Raw genomic sequence first — 21,575 nt, 5'->3', positions numbered from 1 at the left:
CCAGCTTTCCAACATTTGAAACAATATTTATTTCAAGAGGAAATGATATAATTTTGCAATATGGATACTATTATCAAACCGGTGTTAGTATCATATTATTTCTTCCAAATTCAAGTTCATAATCCAAACTCCTTAGATATGTTTTATTTACTTAATTGTCATTCCAACACATGTATGATGTTATTGTTGCATGCAACAAGTGCACAGTTGTACATTACGGTAGGATCTCCAAAGAAGATGTACTCTCTTTGTAACACCTGATGATACTTCTCTTTGGAGGAGTCCACTGCTATACAACTTTTACTCTCAATTTCGCCATACTTTGGATTAGATTTTGATAAAAGAATTGTTTTGCTAATACAGCTTTTTATTAACAATAGAATAAAATTTGGTTGATTTGTAACTAAAATAAATGAATAGCCAATTTAAATTTTGAAATTTAATATTTCTTTTTGGGAATTAATTGATGAATTTCTGAAATATTGTTTACCTTATATCAAACTGGAACATAACTATTTCAACTAATGTCTTAGGACTCTTTTTAATGACATCTCCTTGCATCTTGTAAAATCAACATCAAGTAGACTAAAATGCTTCTAAAAGTTGTCAGTTCAGGTGTTTTTGTGAACCGCGAATATTTTTGAATAGGTATAATGAGGCCAAGTGACCTCTAGATATGAGTAATATCTATTAATATAAGATAGTGTGTTTAGTATCTATAGCTAGCCTACTGTAGGATATAACAGGGGCTGTTGACATAAATTTCACCGGTCTCTTCAGGGTGATATACATGCACAAGTGGGAAATATTGAATTTAGAAATGAAACTTAGATATTGAAATTGAAAAATTCTTTGTATAGCTTTTTTTTTTTATCTTTTTATAGAAAGATTGTCAAACAATTCTATGTGATAATCTTATACCAATCACTTTCCCTGCTCTAAAATAAGATTAAAATCTTGTAAGAATTTTCATTTCAAGACTAGTAATATAAGGTACTCTTTTTGTAACACCTGATGAAAAGAAACACATTTCTCGAAATTTTTCTCTGTAAAAACAAATTTCGAAGAAATAATGTGTGCTCATGTTTATCTTTTTATCCACACAAAGACATTTTATGACTAATATTGCTATTCTAATTCTCGTCAAAATAATTAAAAAATTCAAACACCTTTTTAGTTTGCTTAGACAATAAGAAAATGTTTTGTTCTTGCAAGAATAGAATAATCTGTTAATAAGTGACAGTGAAATACTAATGTCAGATTATACATTATTATTAATAAATCAAAGATTGATCTATAGATTTGATCGAAAAGATATGAGACGGATTAAAAAGATAATCCCCAAATCTAATCCTTTCACTATAAATTTATAGCTTATATATTTACCTAGTGACTGGTCAATATTGAATTTGTGTGAATATTTTCTACACTCTACATTAATCTGTATTAGACAGTCAGTCTATGAGGACACTATGTGGAAAATATAAAGCTTTAAGAGAATTTATAAGGAAAAAAGTTAATAAGATGTATTAAAGAGAATTTATATCTGTATGTTTGTAACAGTATATTTATTTTTAAATATTTCAAAGTTGTAAGTATACATAGAACTGTACACTGTTAGAGCAGTCAAAAAAGCTGTATAAATGTAGGAGCATTTGTTAAAAAAAAATCTTTAAGTCATATGTTTGAACATTAGTTAAAGAAAAGTGTTCGAAACATTATAGTTCTGTATTTAAAAAACAAATTAAAGTCTCAACTTTTTTTGTACGTATTAATAGACATTTATCAATTAAACTTTATGATATTTATTTTTATCTTTACAGGATTAAAATGATGATCTAATGCAGAAGTAACTCAGGATGACACAGAGATATATATCAGCCATTAATATTGCTGATCGTAGAGCTGCTGCTATATTGAGAAAACGTGCTAAGGTCATTTATACTTTTATTTATCATCATGTTTTTACATAATTCACAACAGATTGTCGTTACAAAAGCCTTGCTTAGATGACTGACCAGATTTTTCAAAACCTTACTGAATTTCCAAGATTTTTCCAGTTGTTTGGATAAAGATAAAATAGTGTAGTTCACAAGAATTAATGATACACAAAAAGCTTACATAAAATTCTGTGTCCATAACTTCTTTCAAAAGAGATGGATCAGATATCACTCATGGGTGAAATAACGACCTCAATATATATATGTATATGGGGAATGCTTATATAACAGAAAGAACACCAGAAAGCAACAGTCAATTGTTTTCTTTTTATATCACAGAAACGTCCATTGGGAGATATTGAAAGTAAATATGGCTATACACCTCCTCAACCAGTGTTATCGTGTCGTACTGTGGACGTTGACTTAAGTGGTACTCGAACCTATAGGCCTAAATCTTCAACAGATATATTACAAGAACAACATCAACTAATTCATAAAATATATAGTAAAAATAGGTATGTTACTGAAAAGAAATGATTTGTTTAAAACTGTCATCTGTCAATAAGAGCATCTTCAGAAAACCTATAGTGTGTAAAGAATATACAAGCATCCCCAATGCACATAGAAAGATAAGACTAGTTTTCTTTTGGATCAGAAATAGATTTGCTTGTGTTTTGTACTCTAGTTGACTTGTGCACCTTATTGAAGATCTTTATTGTTGTGATTTTATGATCATGCTTGGAATGGTTTTTTTTATGTTTACAGAAATATTAAATCTGCTCCATTAAATCAGAAAAATCAGAATGAAGGTGATATGAATTTAAGAAAACTTCAACGTATTAACAGTAAGTTCTAGTAATGTTTCCTCCATTGTCTTTTAAACCACACCCCCTTGTGATATAAATGGGATTGTGGTATATTTTATCCAAATAGCTTTGTATGAAACAACAAAGAGTAACCAATTTTTTCATTCACAAATTTCTTGCATGTTCATATATACAAAACAGACTGTAAACATGGCTGTGTGCAATAGTTAAAAAAAATCAGATAGATGTATAGTTGGATCAGGGTTAGTATGAACTTTGAACTTTAAGATCCTTTCTCCATTTTCAGTTGAAGTACAAGGTAGACCCTATACATCTTTATCTCAAGTCTCCAAATCAAACACTAAAACACCATCATCATCAACTAAAAAGCAAAGACCAAAAACAACAGGTACATTTTTCAGTTTTAGTACTATTGAATATTGTGCCTTTATCGAATTGTTATGAATCAGTTCTCTTCACACACTAACTCCAAAAACTTATGTGTTTAACTTAGTCCATCAGGCCACAAAATTCAGTGTGAATTTCACTAGAAACCACAAAATACCTTATATATCTTTTAAAGCGAGAGCTAGGCGGAGTTTAATCATTGATTTGAGGCCAAAAGTTTTGATGTATCCATTGTCATCCATTTGACATTATTATCCATCATTCTTTAAAATAAAGCATTCTGAAGGTCACCCATCTATGTGTTAAATGTGCATAGATCTGTAAAGATCCTCAAAAAGCATTTGAATGAAAATACCAAACTGATCGATGTTATTTTCATAAAAGTTAACTGATCATAAAACTGCATCATGAGAAAACTTGCAGCAAAAGTTTAAGATTAAAACCCCCTTAATTAATGCTGTACTTTCTTTTGAAGGTTCATCCCAACCTAAGAAGACTGAAATGAGAGACTCATTTATGATTATTCGTGTCGATAAAGATGTTTTAGACTCAGCAAGATCTTCTAAACAATTGACCAATCAAATACATGAGATGTGGCAACCTGAACATCATGATTTGAATCAAGGAAAATATATACGTGGACAGAAAAACGCTAACAACTCACATCCTGAACAATTTAACACTTGGTTAACATTTGGTGGTAATCAAGATGATGAAGAACATGGTTTAGTTGATGCATTTACAGGTAAATTTGATCAGGTGTTGCCAAAACTTGTGCATGATTTTATTGTCATTCTCGGTTAGTAACCAACGGTTACTCTGTGAAACCAGAAAAATATTTATTATCTTTTTCTTGGCCTATTTGATATTTGAATTGCTGGTGAAAGAAATTTTATTTTTTTGTAGCTGAATTTAATGTCTAAATAATATGGGGACACTGATAGCATTCCAAATTTCAGTCACACGTCTGTGGCTCTTTCACAAAAAGCTTTTATGACATCACTATTGTAAAAACTGCTATTGATATATCAGAACCTTTGTGATGGTGACGTCATAAAACCCATAATTTAAGTGGAATTGCACAAAAATGATTGACGTCTGATTTAAAATAATTGGAATGGTGCAAATCTATGCTATCTTATCAGTAACCCTATAGACATAAATCTTTTAGAAGACCTCTTTACAATCCCTTTAAATAATGAAACAGAAAAGTAATGATTAGTATAGAAATAATAATAATGGGAATTAACCAATGTGAATGAATTATAGAATTGATTGAAAAATCATTAGGTCCACTGTTTATACATAATAAAATATGTTTGTCTAGGTGTACACAACCAGAATGAGTATTATAGTATTGATGGTAATGTTGGTAATAAAGTGGCAGCAACATTGAAGAAAGGTGATAAAGTAAGAATAGGAGTTAATGGTGTAGTACATTCTAACAGAATACAGAGAATTAAAAAAGAAAGTATACAGCCTGTATCAAAAGAGGAAAGTGAATTATTTGGTGGTGATATTGATGCTTTTAATGACATGTAAGTGTACAATTTTTTATTTGTTTCTATGAGCTTGACAAACCTGAAAATAAGTATTTATTATTGTTAAAGATGGTTTTCCTTATTTTTTAGTGTCAAATTAAGCAAACTATTGGATTCTTTTTTTGTTTTTATTGCATATAATTAAGAGTTTTAACCAATCATAAATGTCTATCTATGTACAGTCTGGATAAACAAAAAAAGACTTTTTGACCTTTCTTGATCGGTCACTCATTACAATTCTTCTGGTAATTATCTTTTAATTTAGCTAATTATGAATTAATTATGGACATGTGAGACAAACTGGTATTTTTCCAAGTCATTAGTACACCTGTACTTTCTATTCATATAAGTATTAGCATTTTCATTTTCATAAATGAAAATTAGGGAACCCATCTTTAAGCAGAAACTGTTTATGCTTCTTTTTTTAGTGTTTTGGAAAACTTTGATGATTTAATGGCTCCAAAGAAGAAGAAAGCTGACTCAACTCCCTTGAATTGGACTGATCAAGTTGCTAAAACTGATGTTAAAGTTGTAGAATCTAAAGGTCAAGTTGTGTCTCCAAGAGTTGTGGTAAGTATTTTGAGGGGTTCTGCAGAACAGTCAGCTAGAGCGTTAGCAACTTTACATGACATTTCTTAGTTACGTTAAATGAATGGTGATTGTGGGTTCTAATATCAGTCAGCATGTGAAAGTCTGGTGACTTTTAATAAGTAATTTTTTCTCATTATCCAGTCTACTCAGCTGTGAATGGGAACAGATCATCTGGGAATGATTAATACCTTTTTGGCTTTCATGTTACATACATGAACTCTTGTTGGTGCAAATCTATCCATATTTTTACAGTTAACACAACCTTACTTGGGACCCATGAGAAGTTCATGAATGCAAAAACCTCTTAATGATCTGTAACCTGTTTATTGTCATTTGATACCCACTGTCTCATCTTACATCATTTTCTTTTTTCAGAATCTTTGTGAGTCTCATCCTGTGGTTTTTGAAAGACTGGTCAAATCTGATGAACGTCCTAAACTAGCTAGAGGCAACACAGAATCAGGATTTAAAGTTAAACATCGCCTACAGAAACAGCCAGAATCCTCACAATCCAAATATCACCATGTTAAAAATATAGAAATTGATTCAAAATCAACCAAGGAGGATCGTGATGTTGACAATATGACTCTTGATGATGTGTTAAGAAATGCCATTGCACACAGGAATCAATACAATGTACAAAGTTTTAATTTTCAAAAAGACAAATTTAATAGCCCAAATACTGAGAACCGAATTAAAAGTGCCAAAGTGTCTGAAAATGGAAGAGAGAATAGGTTGAGCAGCAGCAATTCTTCTAAAAGTCGTGCAGCAAGTGATGTAGTGCACAGCTCTGGAACTGGTAACCTCTTAATACCAGTAATGCGCTCTGTACCATCAACACTACCAGCAACAATTAATTCAGATGATCTGTCAGTATCTGCTCCTGGTGCCAGACAATCATCTCCTGTAAATGAGATGCCAAGAAAATCCATATCACCAAATCCTAGAAATTCCACTTCTGCAAAATCAAGAGCCAGTAGAATCAGTTCTGCTGCCAGTAATAAACATTATCAACCACCAAGTGATGCACAATACATTAAATTCTCATCCTCTATTAGAAATCCTAAAGGTGATCATTCGCACATCTCTAACAACAAACAGACAGTTTGTGTCAGATTTGCTGGGGATGTTGATGGAGAATCTGTGTTATCATCAAAACAAGATTTAGATATAGATTCTGTTGGTGGTTTATCTGATAGAAGTGTAGCTAGCCGTCCCATGTCTCCTCCACAACATAACTATAATGGATATTCTATAAATATTCCAACAGCAGACATGTTATCAGACCGTGACTCCATGTTGCAATCACCTTACAAACGAAGCGATGATGGTGAAGTGTTGACCAATCGACAACAGCGAGACAAAAATATGCGAGATGAACAAATCAATCAGATCACAACCATGTTAGCAGGATCTGTTGTATCTTCTGCCGAATAAAAATATTTTTAAGATTAAATGATCCTTACAAAAGTTACAAATGATAGATCTTGAAAAGTTATCTTATCAATAATAAAACCAACATTTTTTTAAGGATTTATTATTTGAAATATGAATATCATTGACTGATAATAGATCATTTTGCTCTCTTTCCCATGATTTTGCTTTTGAATTATTTAACATATTATACAAAAAAACGCCAATGTTAGTAGTAGTAAATAGTAGGCCTATATAAAACTGATAGTTATAATTTTGTTTATCTTGAGCTGAATATTTGTTACATTTTGTCATTTGTTATATTTTTGTTACTATTATATTTAGATGAAATACACAATAAATATATAGTTTTTGTAGCGAGAGTTTAATTTGAATAACAGCTGAAGTAATATAGTTGTACCATAAAATAAACTCATGTTAACTCAATTGCAACGGTGGCCCCAGAGATTTGTAAACCAAATTGGCTTCTCAGGTCAGCCAACTCTCGCAGAGCCAACAATGACTAAGATAAATATACAGTATAATTGCTAATACAATGCGCTCTCAAAAAATCAAGAACTTGGAACAATGCAGATATTGTTGTCCGTAAACATACATTACGAAATGTCCTCATTACTTTTCTCACTCACGTACACCATTATGTAGTCAGGCTTTTCTCCAATAATCCTTGGCAATTGCAATCAATTCCTCTGACCAGCGTCACTGATAAAACAGACGAAATATTTGTCTATCATCTTTGTCCGAAACATGACATCTGCGATGATGCACGCAATTATAGAATAATAATAACTAGAAGGATCTATACAAGTGTCCGATGTCCATAGTTTCTTAAGCAACAGCACAACCAGACAACCGGATAGCATTGCAAACAGATTCTATTTGTAAGTTTTAACACTTTTAATGTATTTACCATAAACCGCTGGTCTATCGTTTATATTTACACTGAATAAATATCTTGAGTTTTTTTCTAACGGTCTATATTTGTATCGTTCAACATTTCTTTTACATTCCAATTTAAATAGGTCGGTATCGTTACTAATGTGGCTTGAATCCGATTGTGAATATACAGCTGGTGACTTTGTTCCATAATTGGTGTCTGTAGTTCCAAGATCTCTGCCACTCTCTGAATTTTTAGACTTCTGAATTTTATCTGAGGGACAGATTTTCGGAAGAAATAGTAATTTATCAGCCGGAAAGTGATCACCATATATATGAATTCCATTGGTCTCATTATTGATATTATATTGACTTAAAAACTGTTTAACCCTCAGTGACTGACGGAAATATGAATTTCGATGGTGCTTTGTCGATATTCGGCTTTCGGCAATCGAAGAACTTTCTCCAAAATAGTTTAGTTTCTTTTTCAACTCTGTGAACTTATCCTGGTATTCCACCCTTCTGTTACGAATTTTCTTGATTTCCGATTGAAGAGAATTTTTGGTTCTCTCAAACATCTGCGCCTGTTTCTCAAATCTTCTTTGTAGTTCCTCGTGTTGCTTGTAAACTATGGAACTGTATCTTGACTGTCGCATCGCCTCATATCTGGCTTCCTGTTTCGAATTAAAATCTAACCATTCTTGTTTTCTGTCTCTTTGAACTCGATTGGTCATGATAGTTCCTTTTACACCATTGATGCTTTTAAATCAGAAAACTTTATGAAACACAGTATGCATCAGAAACGTTCTTTTGCGTCAGGAATGCATTTTCCTTCTTTACCACTATCCATATTCATCATATTTTCTCGTTTAAATAGTGTATAGTATATTATACATTACGCAGTCATTTGATTCCAATAACTTTGCAATAACTTAAAGCTATCAATCACAAGATTGTCAATTATTTTCCACTCACTCTATTATGCCTGTAACATGTACTTACAAAATAAAATATAAGACATGTTTCAGAGTGCCTTTTTGTATGGGAACATGTTAATTCCATTTAAGGCATACATGTGGGCTTGACTATTATATCATATCCATTACTTTTTTGCAGTGCAGCCGATACTCGCCAAAAATAATTATATATATATGTAGCTTAATGGTGGCAATTAGATCTGTATCACTTTCCAGAAAAAAAAATCTGACGTTTAATTCTCTAAAAATCCAAACTACCATTTCCTGGGCGTTATCAACATTTTAATGTTTTTTAATTAATCATTAATTATGTCTTTGGCATAGCTACATGCCCGAATATAAAGAACAATGAAAGTGACCAAAAAGACTTTGACATTTTTCATTTGCATTTGCACAGGAATCGGGAGTCATATGCTGAAAAAAAAAATTACGGATCATTTCTCAAGGTAACAGAACAGATTCTATTCTTTATTTTAATGAGACAAATAGGCTACCACTATAGGCCTACAACAATATGCACAGTATAATAAACATATATAACATAAAAATAAATATATTAATACATCACAACAATTTCAAGGGTAGATCTACATATAATCAATCGATATTCATATTCATAGTTCTTGTCCTTATGATATATGCTATGTTAATTATGAGTATTATATATACATGTACACATAAACATACGACGGGAACTTGCTTGTTGCAGAACCTACATGCAGTAGCCTTTAACACCCCATATAGGGTTATATAAAATTGAAAATAACATTGCAAAGCAAATATCAATAGACAACACAAAACCATTCCACTATAGAATTTTCCGATAAAAATAATCTTGTTTGCTTTCATGAGAATATCGTCTACAAGCTCCACGTTTGCTAGCTTTTGTTCGTCCATAATCGTACCATGGGGTGTATGTAAATATCAGATAATCCGCACGGATTGTCACACGAATTTATCATAGATTTCAGTATTTGTCATCTCACCGCCTGCTAGCTTCTGTTCGGCTAGATTAATGTTGTGTAGAAAAATTCTTATGTTATCTCCGTGTAATATTTTACTATCAAGTTGTTAATGCTTCAACTTAAATACTGTTCCGATTTTCGTAAAGCTCATTGTTTTAATATTTCGTAAAGCTTGACAGTTATCCGCTTATTTTCTATAAGCACAAACCTTATCCGATTGTTTAGGGGTGTATGTAAATTTTAGATCTTCCGCATTTCTTATATTGTCTTGCATATGTATAGACGGTGTAACACATCAACACTTCTATTATTTATAAAACATAATGATAGATGATTGACAAAAAAAAACGAGTTGTGGGTTTTCTTCCATGATATTTACTGTTTAACATCACTAACCAACTTTTCTAATTTGTTGTTTCATCTGCTTGAGTAGTTATGTTCTTGCTGATGGGTTATGCTACCTGAAAAGAAGACAACATGCCACCTGATGCATTACTTAATTTGTGTGCTAGTTACATTGGAAAAATGGGACCATGTCTTCCAAATAACTATTTTGAAGGTCGGTGATATCAATACTATTTTGATGTGGTTGTAACAAATATATATTTTGGTTTAATGTTGGCATCTGGTCAATCCCTCTAGTATGAAAAGTGTACCAATTTATTTATCTATTTATTGAAGGGGCATAATCAAAATATCAATGGAGTTTTTAATAATTTGAAGATATTTATTTAACCTGCTTAGGAAATAATGGTTGAAAATTTAATTTTCTTTGATAGAATTACCAAGAGAAGTTTTGGAAAGGTTGATAGAGTACATGTGCGCAGAAACATTAAACAGAATAAAACCTTTAATTGATAGATATAGTAAGTTTGATAAAGATATATTAACATTTTTCCAATCAATCAATTTTATTTCAGAATTTACTGAAATTTGGAAAATCTTACATATCCATTAAATATTTATGTTTTCATTGGTAGAATTAACAGAAGTCAGTGAGATATATTGGAGACATCACTTAAGTGGCAGATTTTGGGGAATGGAAAGATCAACATGGTTTAATGGTTCCATTACAGATGAATTTTTAGAAACCAGAAACATTAGCAATCATCAGCTATATATGAATAAACATTTTAATAGTATTTGTTCTTGGTTATTAGATGATCATTTACATGGTAAAAATCTTTTTCTTTAATTGGAAAACCTGGACGAAATGTGGGGGAGCTGAAAATTTACACTCAATAACAATTTTGCCTAAAACAACTGTAAAAACTAGAATATGATCATCAAGTACTCTATCTCCTTTTTATATATAAGCTTTTCTGTTAAACAATACAGTGTTATGTTATTTCTGAAATCTCGAAATATACAAAAACTTGATAATAACTATAATCTGTGAAATTCATGTTTCAATGTCTTCAATTCTCTCTATATTTCAGGATTTTCAGAAGATCCCTATAAAGTTTTTAGATCACCTATTCGTACTTACAGAAAAACACAGAATTTAGCTAATATCACTGATGAGGATAAAAAACTAGATTTGAAAAATATCATCAAACATGTAACAAAGTTTTCTCTGCATGGTCGCTATTGTTCACAATTCTTAGAAGAATCTTATATATTACATTTATTAATACAGTCTATAACACATCTTGAAGTTTCCTTAGTGTGTGACAATAACTTTAAAAGTGTAATTAAGACTCTAAGATTATTTATGAGTGCTGGTAAAATTACAAATATCAGTTTGTGTCAAATATTAGTCTCTGATGCAGAACTTTTACGTCAGTTATTAGGTACTTGTGCTGGGATTTGTGATGATCTTAACCCTACAGAGTTGCAAAATAATTTCATAACAGGTAGTGACTCAAGTTGTAGTGACTCAGATAGTGAAAGTGACTTGAGATCAGAGTTGGATCTTTTAGATGAAGCTCTAATTCCTGATAAACAAAGGAACAAGCCAAGGAAAATTTGTCATAAAATATTAGACCTAAGCAGACGCAAATGTGAAGTGACCAGTCTTTCCTTCAATAAATATGATAATTTAGAAATGATAAATGTGTTGGCTGATATATTTCCTTCATGGACTTACTTAAAACAATTGTCTGTTTATGGACTGGCAGGTACTAGCATGTTTTATTTCTTTTATCTATCCTATCATTTGTTTCCATAGTGAACAGTTAAAAAATAATTTGACGCTTAAAATGTTTTACAGTTTGTGAATTACCTCTTGATAAGACTTTCTGTACATGAACAAATAAACCATGAAGTTTTGAGTCTTGCGTATTTGAACAAAATCTGTTGACATTAACCTGTAATATTACCAGTACTTGTATTCCAAATGTGATTAGACCCAAAACACATCAAATTTATTTTGTTTGATCAAACAATTTTCCTCATTTTCCTGTAGATAAAGACACTGATAGAAGATTGATAAGAAGTATTCTACCTTTGATACAAACACAACAATTAACGCATCTGTGCCTGAATCTCTTACTACCTGAAGCTGGAAATTTAGCCTTGGTATTTAATGAGTTAATAAAATCCTACAGTTCATTTAACATGTAAGTTTAAAATTCTTATGATTAAATAACAATTTATTGTATTATTATAGAAACAATTATCCTCTAATCTTTAAATTAAATGAATTTTATCTGCATATGATTCTACTATACTAATGAAAACTGGCGCTTATGAGGGAAATTAGCCAAGCTATAATACACAGGGCCTTCGTATATTGTACCATTTAAATGACTAGATGCTTTTTCCATGGTTGCCACTAATATGGGAAACTTTAACATTAATATTTAAGATCCTATGATAGAAGTAAATATTTAGAAGTATTAGCAATTACGCCATTTCAAAGTATAAGTGGTATTGAAACAAATATCACAGAGCTGAAAAGATTTCAAAATCTTCAAATACCAGGTGAGTTGTATTTTGTTTTTAGTAAATTTATAGTTCTCAAGTTTGTTAAATAAGAATTTGATGTTCATTCCGAGAGGTAGTATTCCGTTATAAATATAGGTTATGTAGCTTACTTAGTGTGCAACGTGTTTTATATTTCAGGTGTATGTAACATAGCGAAGAGAATGAAATTACATACAGGTTTATTTAATATAAGATCTGTTGGACAAAGTAAATTATATGAACTTCTTCAAGCTAATCATATATTAGAAGATTTGGATCTGGAAGTACATTGTGTAAAGACATCTGAACAGCTCATTCATCTAATATCTAATTCAAGTAAGTTAAAAAAAATTTGTCACTTTCTGATTACAGCATTTGATTTTATAAATGTTCTTATCATACTCAAACCATTCTTGGTTAATCAAGAAAAGAAGAACGTATTTCTTCAAAATAGGGGATTATTTCAAATGTTTTACCTATCTGGTTATGTAATATTATGCAAGTAATCAATGCATAGGTAAAGTTTACATATTTACCATTCTGTTCTGTAATTTAATGCAATGATATCATCTTCAATCCTACATTACAAAGAATTAAACTTTGGTTGGAAATCAGTACAAAAAGACTTTCAGCCATTCGGAGATGTAACCACAAAATTCTGTAAATAATTCAAATAGTCTTAACTATTATTTCCATTTCTGGCATTTACCATTTTTTTCATTATTGAAGATTGGCAGTTGAAAAGATTATGTCTTCAAGATAGTCTGAGTAAAGTAACGATTGATGGTTGGATAAACTTAATCAGGAAGAAAATAACCTTAACAAACCTATCTCTTTCACACACACTAATTGATTTGAGCGACTCTAAAGGTTTGTGCAATTTATGTTAATATTTTTAATATTATCTACCTAGAGTGTAATTGTTGTTCCAATCTTACCAGTTTTGTATCCATTGTTCAGTTATATTGCCTTTTGGGGTTTCGAATACTGCGAAACTTAGTGACTGTATGACTCACCTCTGATACATGTGTTGATGGAGGTCGGCCAAATGAGAGTCAGTCCAAAAAAGTGCGGTGAGATAATGATCAACCACAAAACTAGTCAATCTATTTTATTAATAATATTATTATAATACACAAAAAATTGAAGTTGAATGTAGTGTTGCAATTTTTTTCATTTTTATCCAAAACCGAAAGGGGTAGAGATCAATGAATTCATTTTTAAAATCTCTTTAAATTGTGCCCATAATTATTGACCTCATGCTAGCAGATATATAAGCTGTATATAAGAAACTTGGTAAAAATCAGTATGTTTGGGCTCCTTCATGAATGACTTTCTACACTACTAAACAGTAGACACATGAAAGTCTCATGAAATGATTGTAATTTCCAAGCCTTTAGCTTTATAATGCATTACTCTTGCTTCCTTTCAGATTTATGTACTGTATTCATCAGAGAATTGTGTAACCATCCTACTTTGAAAAAACTTGACATTTCTTCCAATCATTTAGGTAAACTTGTTTCTTAACCTAATGAATTAATAGCTATAACTGATAGGAAACTAGAATAATTGCAATCCATGGATTAAAGTTCAAAGATAACAAAATCAAGACATAAAATAAGGCCATTACTATTCAAGTTGGAGCTAATGTTAAAGCCAGACTATTCACATAATAATTAGTAAACGGTTTGCTATTGTTGTAATTGTTGCCTTAGATTAATCAAGTTTTTGATATAATTTTCAGGTAAACAAGCCCTGATTATATTAGAAGCTATATTGCAAGGAGATAACCATATTGAGTGTTTAGATATAACGTAAGTTTGTATTTATTACCTCTTTTTAAAACTAGGGCAGTGCATCAGTTGATCGCACTCATTTGACCTTGGTTAGAATTGACATACCTTTGGATTATTCAACTCGATTTCCCCTTGTGAAGTGCTGCAGGTCAATGAGGCTGTTGTAAAAAAACAATCTAGTTCGGATTGACAATTAACTGTGTTCCTTGGTGCTACACACGCCTTACAGATTCCTTGACAGTTTGAAATCTGAGAGGATAAGCTAAGGCCACTTTATTTTTCTCATTGCATACTGCATGGGGTTGCCCCACTTCATAAGCTCTATCAGGTAAAGTATGGTAGAAAATTCTGTTAGGATTTTTTTTTTATAGTAGGAAGTCACATAAGCGGGTAGCTTAAACTGTTTTACTGTGGTATATTGCAGCTATAACCAAATTTCCCTCCAGACAATTTATAATTTCTTAACTGATCTGAGTCAGAAACCAATCAAACATAAATTAAGAGAGCTGTACATGGCAGAGAATATAGTTGATTATGACAACGTTCGGGTACAGGAGGTTTCTAGAGAAATATTTAAAATCACAAAAACATTTGTGGGTGAGGGAATTATGAGGTTAACTATGAAGAATGGTGCTCATAATATGGTGGAATATGAAGCAGTTATGTGATATATCAATGGTGAATCCTGTGGGGAAATCTGAGTAGGATAATACATTGTACTTTCGAAATATATTTGACTGAGGTAAGTTAGGAGTTTCATTTTTCAATTTATTTTCATTTTTGCTATGCACAACATTCCCTTGTTGTATTTGTATTTAAAAGGAATTTGGTGGAAATAAGTACTAAAGGGTGTGCTTGAATTACACAACATTTTTGAATAATTAAAACAATACTGGAAAAGTGGAAGAAAAGTTAGTTGTTGTATTGCCTGTTTTATAACAAAGTTGTTTCCCTTTATATTTTGAAGGAAAAAATCTTATTTTGCTCTTACATCTTTTTAACAAATAATGGTTAGTTCATAGGGTACAATTGTTTTTAAAATGATTATAATTGATTTATATATGATAAACATTAAAGACAACTCAGACCAACTTTTAAGTTTGACTACAAAGTTCTTGTATACAAATGTATTGCAAAGAAACAAAAACAGTCATTTCATAGCCATCAATGTCTTAAATTTTGTCTTATAAAAAGAGCCTTTAACCTTGGTCAGAGTCTAATAAAATGGGGTCTGAGATGTCTTTAACCTTGGTCAGAGTCTAATAAAATGGGGTCTGAGATGTCTTTAACCTTGGTCAGTCTAATAAAATGGGGTCTGAGATGTCTTTAACCTTGGTCAGAGTCTAATAAAAGGTGGTCCATGTTGTCTTAAATGTTAGCCAAGTCTAAAAAAAAGTTGTCCCAGTTGTCTTTAACATTGGTCCGAGTCTTAAAAAAGCTGTCCGAGTTGTCTTAAACTTTGGTCAGAGTCTTATTTAAAGTTGTCCGAGTTGTCTTTAACCTTGGTCAGAGTCTAATAAAAGGTGGTCCATGTTGTCTTAAATGTTAGCCAAGTCTAAAAAAAAGTTGTCCCAGTTGTCTTTAACATTGGTCCGAGTCTTAAAAAAGCTGTCCGAGTTGTCTTAAACTTTGGTCAGAGTCTTATTTAAAGTTGTCCGAGTTGTCTTAAACTTTGGTCAGAGTCTTAAAAAAGCTGTCCGAGTTGTCTTTTACTTTGGTCAGAGTCTTATTTAAAGTTGTCCGAGTTGTCTTTAACCTTCGTCAGAGTCTAATAAAAGGTGGTCCATGTTGTCTTAAATGTTAGCCAAGTCTAAAAAAAAGTTGTCCCAGTTGTCTTTAACATTGGTCAGAGTCTTATAAAAAGTTGTCTGAGTTGTCTTAAACTTTGGTCAGAGTCTTAATAAAAGTTGTCCGAGTTGTCTTAAACTTTGGTCAGAGTCTTATAAAAAGTTGTCTGAGTTGTCTTTAACCTTCGTCAGAGTCTAATAAAAGGTGGTCTGAGTTGTCTTTAACTTTGGTTCAAGTCTAATAAAAAACATGGTCCTAGTTGGTCTTGTAAAGAGTGGTTCTAGTTGTTGTTTTAAAGTTGGTCCTTTTGAATGATAGTATATTAGCTATTAACATAACACATAATTTGAACAATTGAACCGAATAGATTGATTATGTTTACTTAGGAATATTCAAGATACTTGTACGTACAAGTAAAAGCTGGGCTCTTATGTTGGTATATATAACTGTGCCGTGCAGGTATGGGTTACTGATGTGAAATTCAATATTACAAGATAAGTGTATGAATCGTGATGAAAAACACAAGCTTCGTGTTTAAACAACAATAAATATTACTCATGCTGAGATTTCATGGCCATTTCATACAGGTAACCACTTTGCATTTACACAATAATATGATACTTCAGTGGGTTGACCTATGACCTTACCTACTTACATATTAAAGAGTATGATTCACTGTGTTAGTATGTAGAGGAAACCTGTATTATCAGTTGATGTTCTAAATAAAGAAAGGATTGGCTTATCAATTGTGTACTTGCCATAGATCATATCTGTCTAGTGTTTGGGATACCCAGGCCAGGGTGGTGGGATATGATTACTTTACAGCCTTGATATGAGGCCGGTTGTTATATCTTTACTATTGTGACATGTTATAGAACCTACTAAACTGAAAGTGGGACATATAAATTAGGCCATCTAAATTGGTCTATATGAAACCTGTTTAACAGATTTTAAAAGTATTCTTTTACAACAACAAAATCATTGTATGTCCTAGTAGTGCTACATTTACAGACCATTCTGACCAATTAGTTTCTAAAGCGCACTTTTTGATAAAAACCAATAATATATACGTTTTATAGCCTTACTTCTAGTCTTTCAAGGCATTGGACAAGGCAGGAGTCACCTGAATATATGCTGGTTTGAAAGAAGTTAAAGTACACACTGAAGAAATTTTCGAACAACTAACATGTGGCAAAAAAAAGTGCAAATGTAAAAACTTCCTGCAGGTGTTACTGCAAATCGATTCTCTGCCCTGTATACAAGTTACAGCCGATATATATCTTGGCTGAAATAATAGTAATAGAGGTTAAAAGCTTACACCAGGCCAACTCGTGGCATCCATCAGATTTTTTCTTTTCTTGAGGAGGTTTAGAATCCATGGCACCATGGCAAGACGAAAACTTGCTTCTGACTGAGTTATTCAACATCGAAACTACAAAACTAAGTATATTTTAAAGTTGAATAATAAATGAAAGAAGTCCCTTATTCGGCAACACCATGCAGTGTGTAATGCAGGAAATTGTTTATTCTCTCATCTGAATAACTAGAGGCTTTGCCTTATCAGTCCTTCAGACCTGCATCACTCACAGTGGAAAGTGTGCCAAAAAATCAGGTATCATTTTAACCTATGCCATAATTGAACCCTTGACCTTCAGTTTAGTGAGCAAGCCTCTAATTCACTGAACCTTTTGAGAGATGTATATTAAACTTGATAAAACTATGATGCGAATAGGTCTACTCTAATCATGATTTTAATTAAGTGAGATGCAGAAATAAGAATTTGACAGTTAGAGGGATATCAAAGTTGTATTTTGAAATCAACATTAAAACGAGAAAGATTGCCGTAAGAACAATATAGAGCAAGTGAGAAAATTGAAACTTGGATAAGTAACTTCACCTCACATTGTTACAGTACATTGTTTCAACATCATAAGATTGTGTCAAAAGAGACCTGTATAGCGAACAAAGTAAATAGTAAAGGTGAAAGGTGTACAATGAGTTAAATTTAGGAGTTAATGTCAGCTAACAGTAGTTTCTTTTTATCTGTTAGTGTCTATTGTTTCTATCTAAGTCTCACCTTAATAACCCTTGACCTTTATAATTAGGCTACTCTCTCTCTTTTTACTGTCTTTGTTAATAGCCCCATTGTTTTCATATCTCTTAATGTTTTTTAATGTTTAAGCCCTTTATAATACATTACAATACTTTCACTTAAGCAATTGGCGTATAAGAAAGTACGAACTTTCCCTAATAGATCTGATATACAAAAAAAAAAAAAAATATGGCATATATAAAGACCTGTATCATAGAAAACAAAATTATGGACTTATTGATCTTAAACAATTCAAGCAACTGTCATGAGATTGGGCAAAACTTAAAAGTGTACTGTAGTAACTTTGTACCCCATAAAATTTCGCAATTTGACCTACATTGAATGACACCTTTCACAGACTTGTGATCATCAGGCATTTCCTGTCAATCATGTATGGTAAATAGAACCAAATCAACAGCCCTGGTTAGTTATTCACAATCAGTTATTAAAATAATTCAAATTATGTAATCTTAATCTAAGGGGTTATCATTAAAATGTCAAATATGTCCACTTATCAAAATGTATTTGTGATAAAATATGTCTTTGGCGAAAATTCTTGCAAATTGTTGACAGTTTCCTAAATTTCCATATTCCTTGAATATTTTGATAAAACATTGCTGTGTCTATTCCCAGAGAGAGAGAGATGCCATCGGGTTTGTCATAAACATCATTTGATTAGATAGAGATAGGTGATGTAAGGTGTGACGTCATGCCAAATCTTTGTAATTGCTACACAAGATTTTAATTTCAATGAGCCTATAGCACATTGGGTTTCAAATTATTTTTCAATCAAACGACAGGAAGCTTTTTGCATGTCAGCTCCTCTGACCTTTACACTGACAGGGGGAAGCTGGGTTGGAGGTATTATCTTGCCAGGATGGAAGAGTTTGTCTAATCAAATCTTCATGAGAAAGGTAGTGTAAGGTCATCATGTCCAAACCTTGTTTTTATGTTTTCATAATGACCTTAATAACAATGATGCAAATGTTTAAAATATTTCAAGAAATAACAGGTGATAGTATGAATTGTTTTTATGTCAAAACATTAACTCGCGTGATCTTATCCAAACCAACCAAACTTGTCTTACCACTCTTAAGAAATTGAAAACGTAATCGCTAAAAATAAACTGGATCATTGGGAATCCTTGTGTAGAGTCTTTATTTTTATTATCCAGACATTAATCAATATCTTTACCATAAGAGTCTGGATGATCAAGACTATTTGTGACCGTGGTTAATATTCAGATAAGTGTGTTGGCTCAATGCCAACCAGGGTTTTCCTATAAGTATAAATATAGATATTTAGTCATAGTGAAATGATGTGTTCATGGGCTTTTCTAGGAGTGACTCATCATCAGACCTCATAAGATAGGCCAAATACATGAATAAATAAAAAAAAAACATTGAAACTTTGCCAAGAAATTTTAAACTCTTGAGCGATAGATTGTAAGATAAATGATAAGTATTGTCCGCCTGAATAATTGAATATTCAAATCGACTCGGGTTCACTTATAGTGAGTGTAAAAACTTCAAATAGTAACTCTCTTGCCCTACTTTCAAACTTAGTTCACATTTAGCTTTGAAGTTTTTAGAGATTGAAGAAAAGACATGATCTCTAACACGTGTTCTAGTGATGATAAAATAAACAGGAGTTTCAGTTTCACACATATTTCCTGGAACTTTCATTTTCAACTTTCATTTCCTATCCTTTAAAGTTACCACTAGTTTAAGTGAAATTGTGAAATGTAAAATTTAGTCAAAATAGTTTCTGAAATGTAGTTCTAAATCTATATACTGATAAAAGGGGAAAAAATTAAATAGATTTCTAATTAATAGTTGTATTTTGTTTAACTCACCTAAAAACATATTCAGAAAAGATTAAAAATGAAATTGAAATCATTGAAATCTACAGTCAAATTTTATTTGAAATTTGAAAAATTTGGATCATGAAAGTCAAATTTAATTTAGAGTATGTATTTAAATTGTTCAAGTCAAATGTAATTGAAATCTTTGAAATTTGATTTAAATTATGAAATTAAAAGCAGAAAATTCAAGTATAACTCAATTAATGTAATTTAAATCACAAATGTTAAGTGTAAATGAAATCATGAAAGTTAAATGTAATTGAAATCATGAAAGTTAAATGTAATTGAAATCATGAAAGTTAAATGTAATTGAAATCTTGAAAGTTGAATGTAATTGAAATCATGAAATTGAAATAATGAAAATTAAATGAAGTGAAATCATGGAAGTAGTAGATGTTTTGAAAGTCAATTATAAAAGAAATCATTAGGGTTGAATGGGAGATCAAGATTAGTTAAATAAAATGTTGCAAATGATGAAAATTGAATAAACCATGTCAATAGATGAAATAAAAACCTGATTAATTTGAATGTTATAATAAATATGAAATTTAGAAATATCTTGTTTCTGAACATCTCATTGTTATGTTATATTCTTTGCATAAATCTGACACATTTGAAATGAACTAATGAGAAATAAATGCAATATGGTGCATGATTACACATAGTCTAACAATGTTCTTATCATATATAGAATATAAGCACGGTGATTCAAACAGGTGGAATGGAATCAAATTGTTGAAATTCCAGAGTAAATAATGATACTTATCAATCAATAGAAAGTATTGATTAGGGAAATTCCCATTTTAAATTCTGCTCTGGTTACTCAGCTTGTCATATCAATTACAAATAATTGAAATATGAATTTGAGATTGAAACAGCTTGAGAAGATTTATTATGACTGTTTTGTCTTGGAGATTTTAATTGCTTTGAGATCAAAATCTTTTTGTTTTTAATTTATTAAATGTGTCAAGATGAATTGTTTGTTTTTGTTTAAAGGGACAAGTTTGACAAATCGTGCCTTAGTCTCAGAAATGGGAATTTTTTTAGCTAAACTAATGAGTAATAGTGTTCACAGCTCCATGTCAAAATTTGAGCATTCAAGTCTGTGTGTGTCCAGAATTATTCACAATAAAAAGTTAAAAAGACAACTGTCATTTCTGTATGCCATATATAGAAAATACATTTATAGAAATTGAAAGAGAAATGCCTAGTTTGAGGTATTTTTGAAAGAATGGAAATAATAAAAAAAAATCTATTTACAGAAAAGTTGGTTTTACAGTGATTTAATTTTATGATTTTATGAAATATTTCCAGGAGAAAGGTTATTTTAGTTAATCATAGGTGTAGATGATTGAACTTGAGTTACTATAAATGAACCGTACAAATCATAAGTTAGTTTTTGTTATGCATTCATCAATATCTTACAAAAATTTGTACTTTCAAGTTTGAAATTGAAAAATATACCTGGGTTTGTTAATAGGCCAATCAAATAACTGAAACACTAACACTTACATAGGTTTTAGTGAATAAGGTCAAACCTGATGTTGTAGGTTATATTTAAAGTAAAATTGCTTGTTAATGTACTCTCCC

The 21,575-nt window shown here is 31.2% G+C and overlaps 3 protein-coding genes across 3 annotated transcripts; 2 read left to right on the top strand and 1 right to left on the bottom strand.

Moving 5' to 3' along the window:
• Positions 1-1,859: 1,859 nt before the first annotated feature.
• LOTGIDRAFT_162447 (hypothetical protein) lies at positions 1,860-6,723 on the top strand (the record flags this gene model as incomplete). The annotated part of the gene is made up of 8 exons (XM_009058434.1): positions 1,860-1,934; positions 2,280-2,455; positions 2,706-2,785; positions 3,054-3,155; positions 3,630-3,899; positions 4,482-4,692; positions 5,124-5,265; positions 5,662-6,723. 8 exons carry the CDS (start codon positions 1,860-1,862, stop codon positions 6,721-6,723), a joined length of 2,118 nt encoding a protein of 705 aa, XP_009056682.1.
• An 872-nt stretch (positions 6,724-7,595) lies between these two features.
• On the bottom strand, positions 7,596-8,330 carry LOTGIDRAFT_162446 (hypothetical protein; the record flags this gene model as incomplete). Its single annotated transcript, XM_009058433.1, has 1 exon — positions 7,596-8,330. One exon carries the CDS (start codon positions 8,328-8,330, stop codon positions 7,596-7,598), a length of 735 nt encoding a protein of 244 aa, XP_009056681.1.
• A 1,685-nt stretch (positions 8,331-10,015) lies between these two features.
• LOTGIDRAFT_162445 (hypothetical protein) lies at positions 10,016-14,909 on the top strand (the record flags this gene model as incomplete). The annotated part of the gene is made up of 10 exons (XM_009058432.1): positions 10,016-10,097; positions 10,318-10,404; positions 10,519-10,713; positions 10,978-11,658; positions 11,946-12,099; positions 12,348-12,463; positions 12,605-12,781; positions 13,175-13,315; positions 14,190-14,259; positions 14,666-14,909. The coding sequence occupies 10 exons, from the start codon at positions 10,016-10,018 to the stop codon at positions 14,907-14,909; spliced, it is 1,947 nt and encodes a 648-aa protein (XP_009056680.1).
• Between the last annotated feature and the right edge of the window lie 6,666 nt (positions 14,910-21,575).

The sequence above is a fragment of the Lottia gigantea genome (genome assembly GCF_000327385.1).
Source record: "Lottia gigantea unplaced genomic scaffold LOTGIsca_34, whole genome shotgun sequence".
Classification (NCBI taxonomy): domain Eukaryota; kingdom Metazoa; phylum Mollusca; class Gastropoda; family Lottiidae; genus Lottia; species Lottia gigantea.
This window is presented reverse-complemented; position numbering and strand designations above follow the sequence as displayed.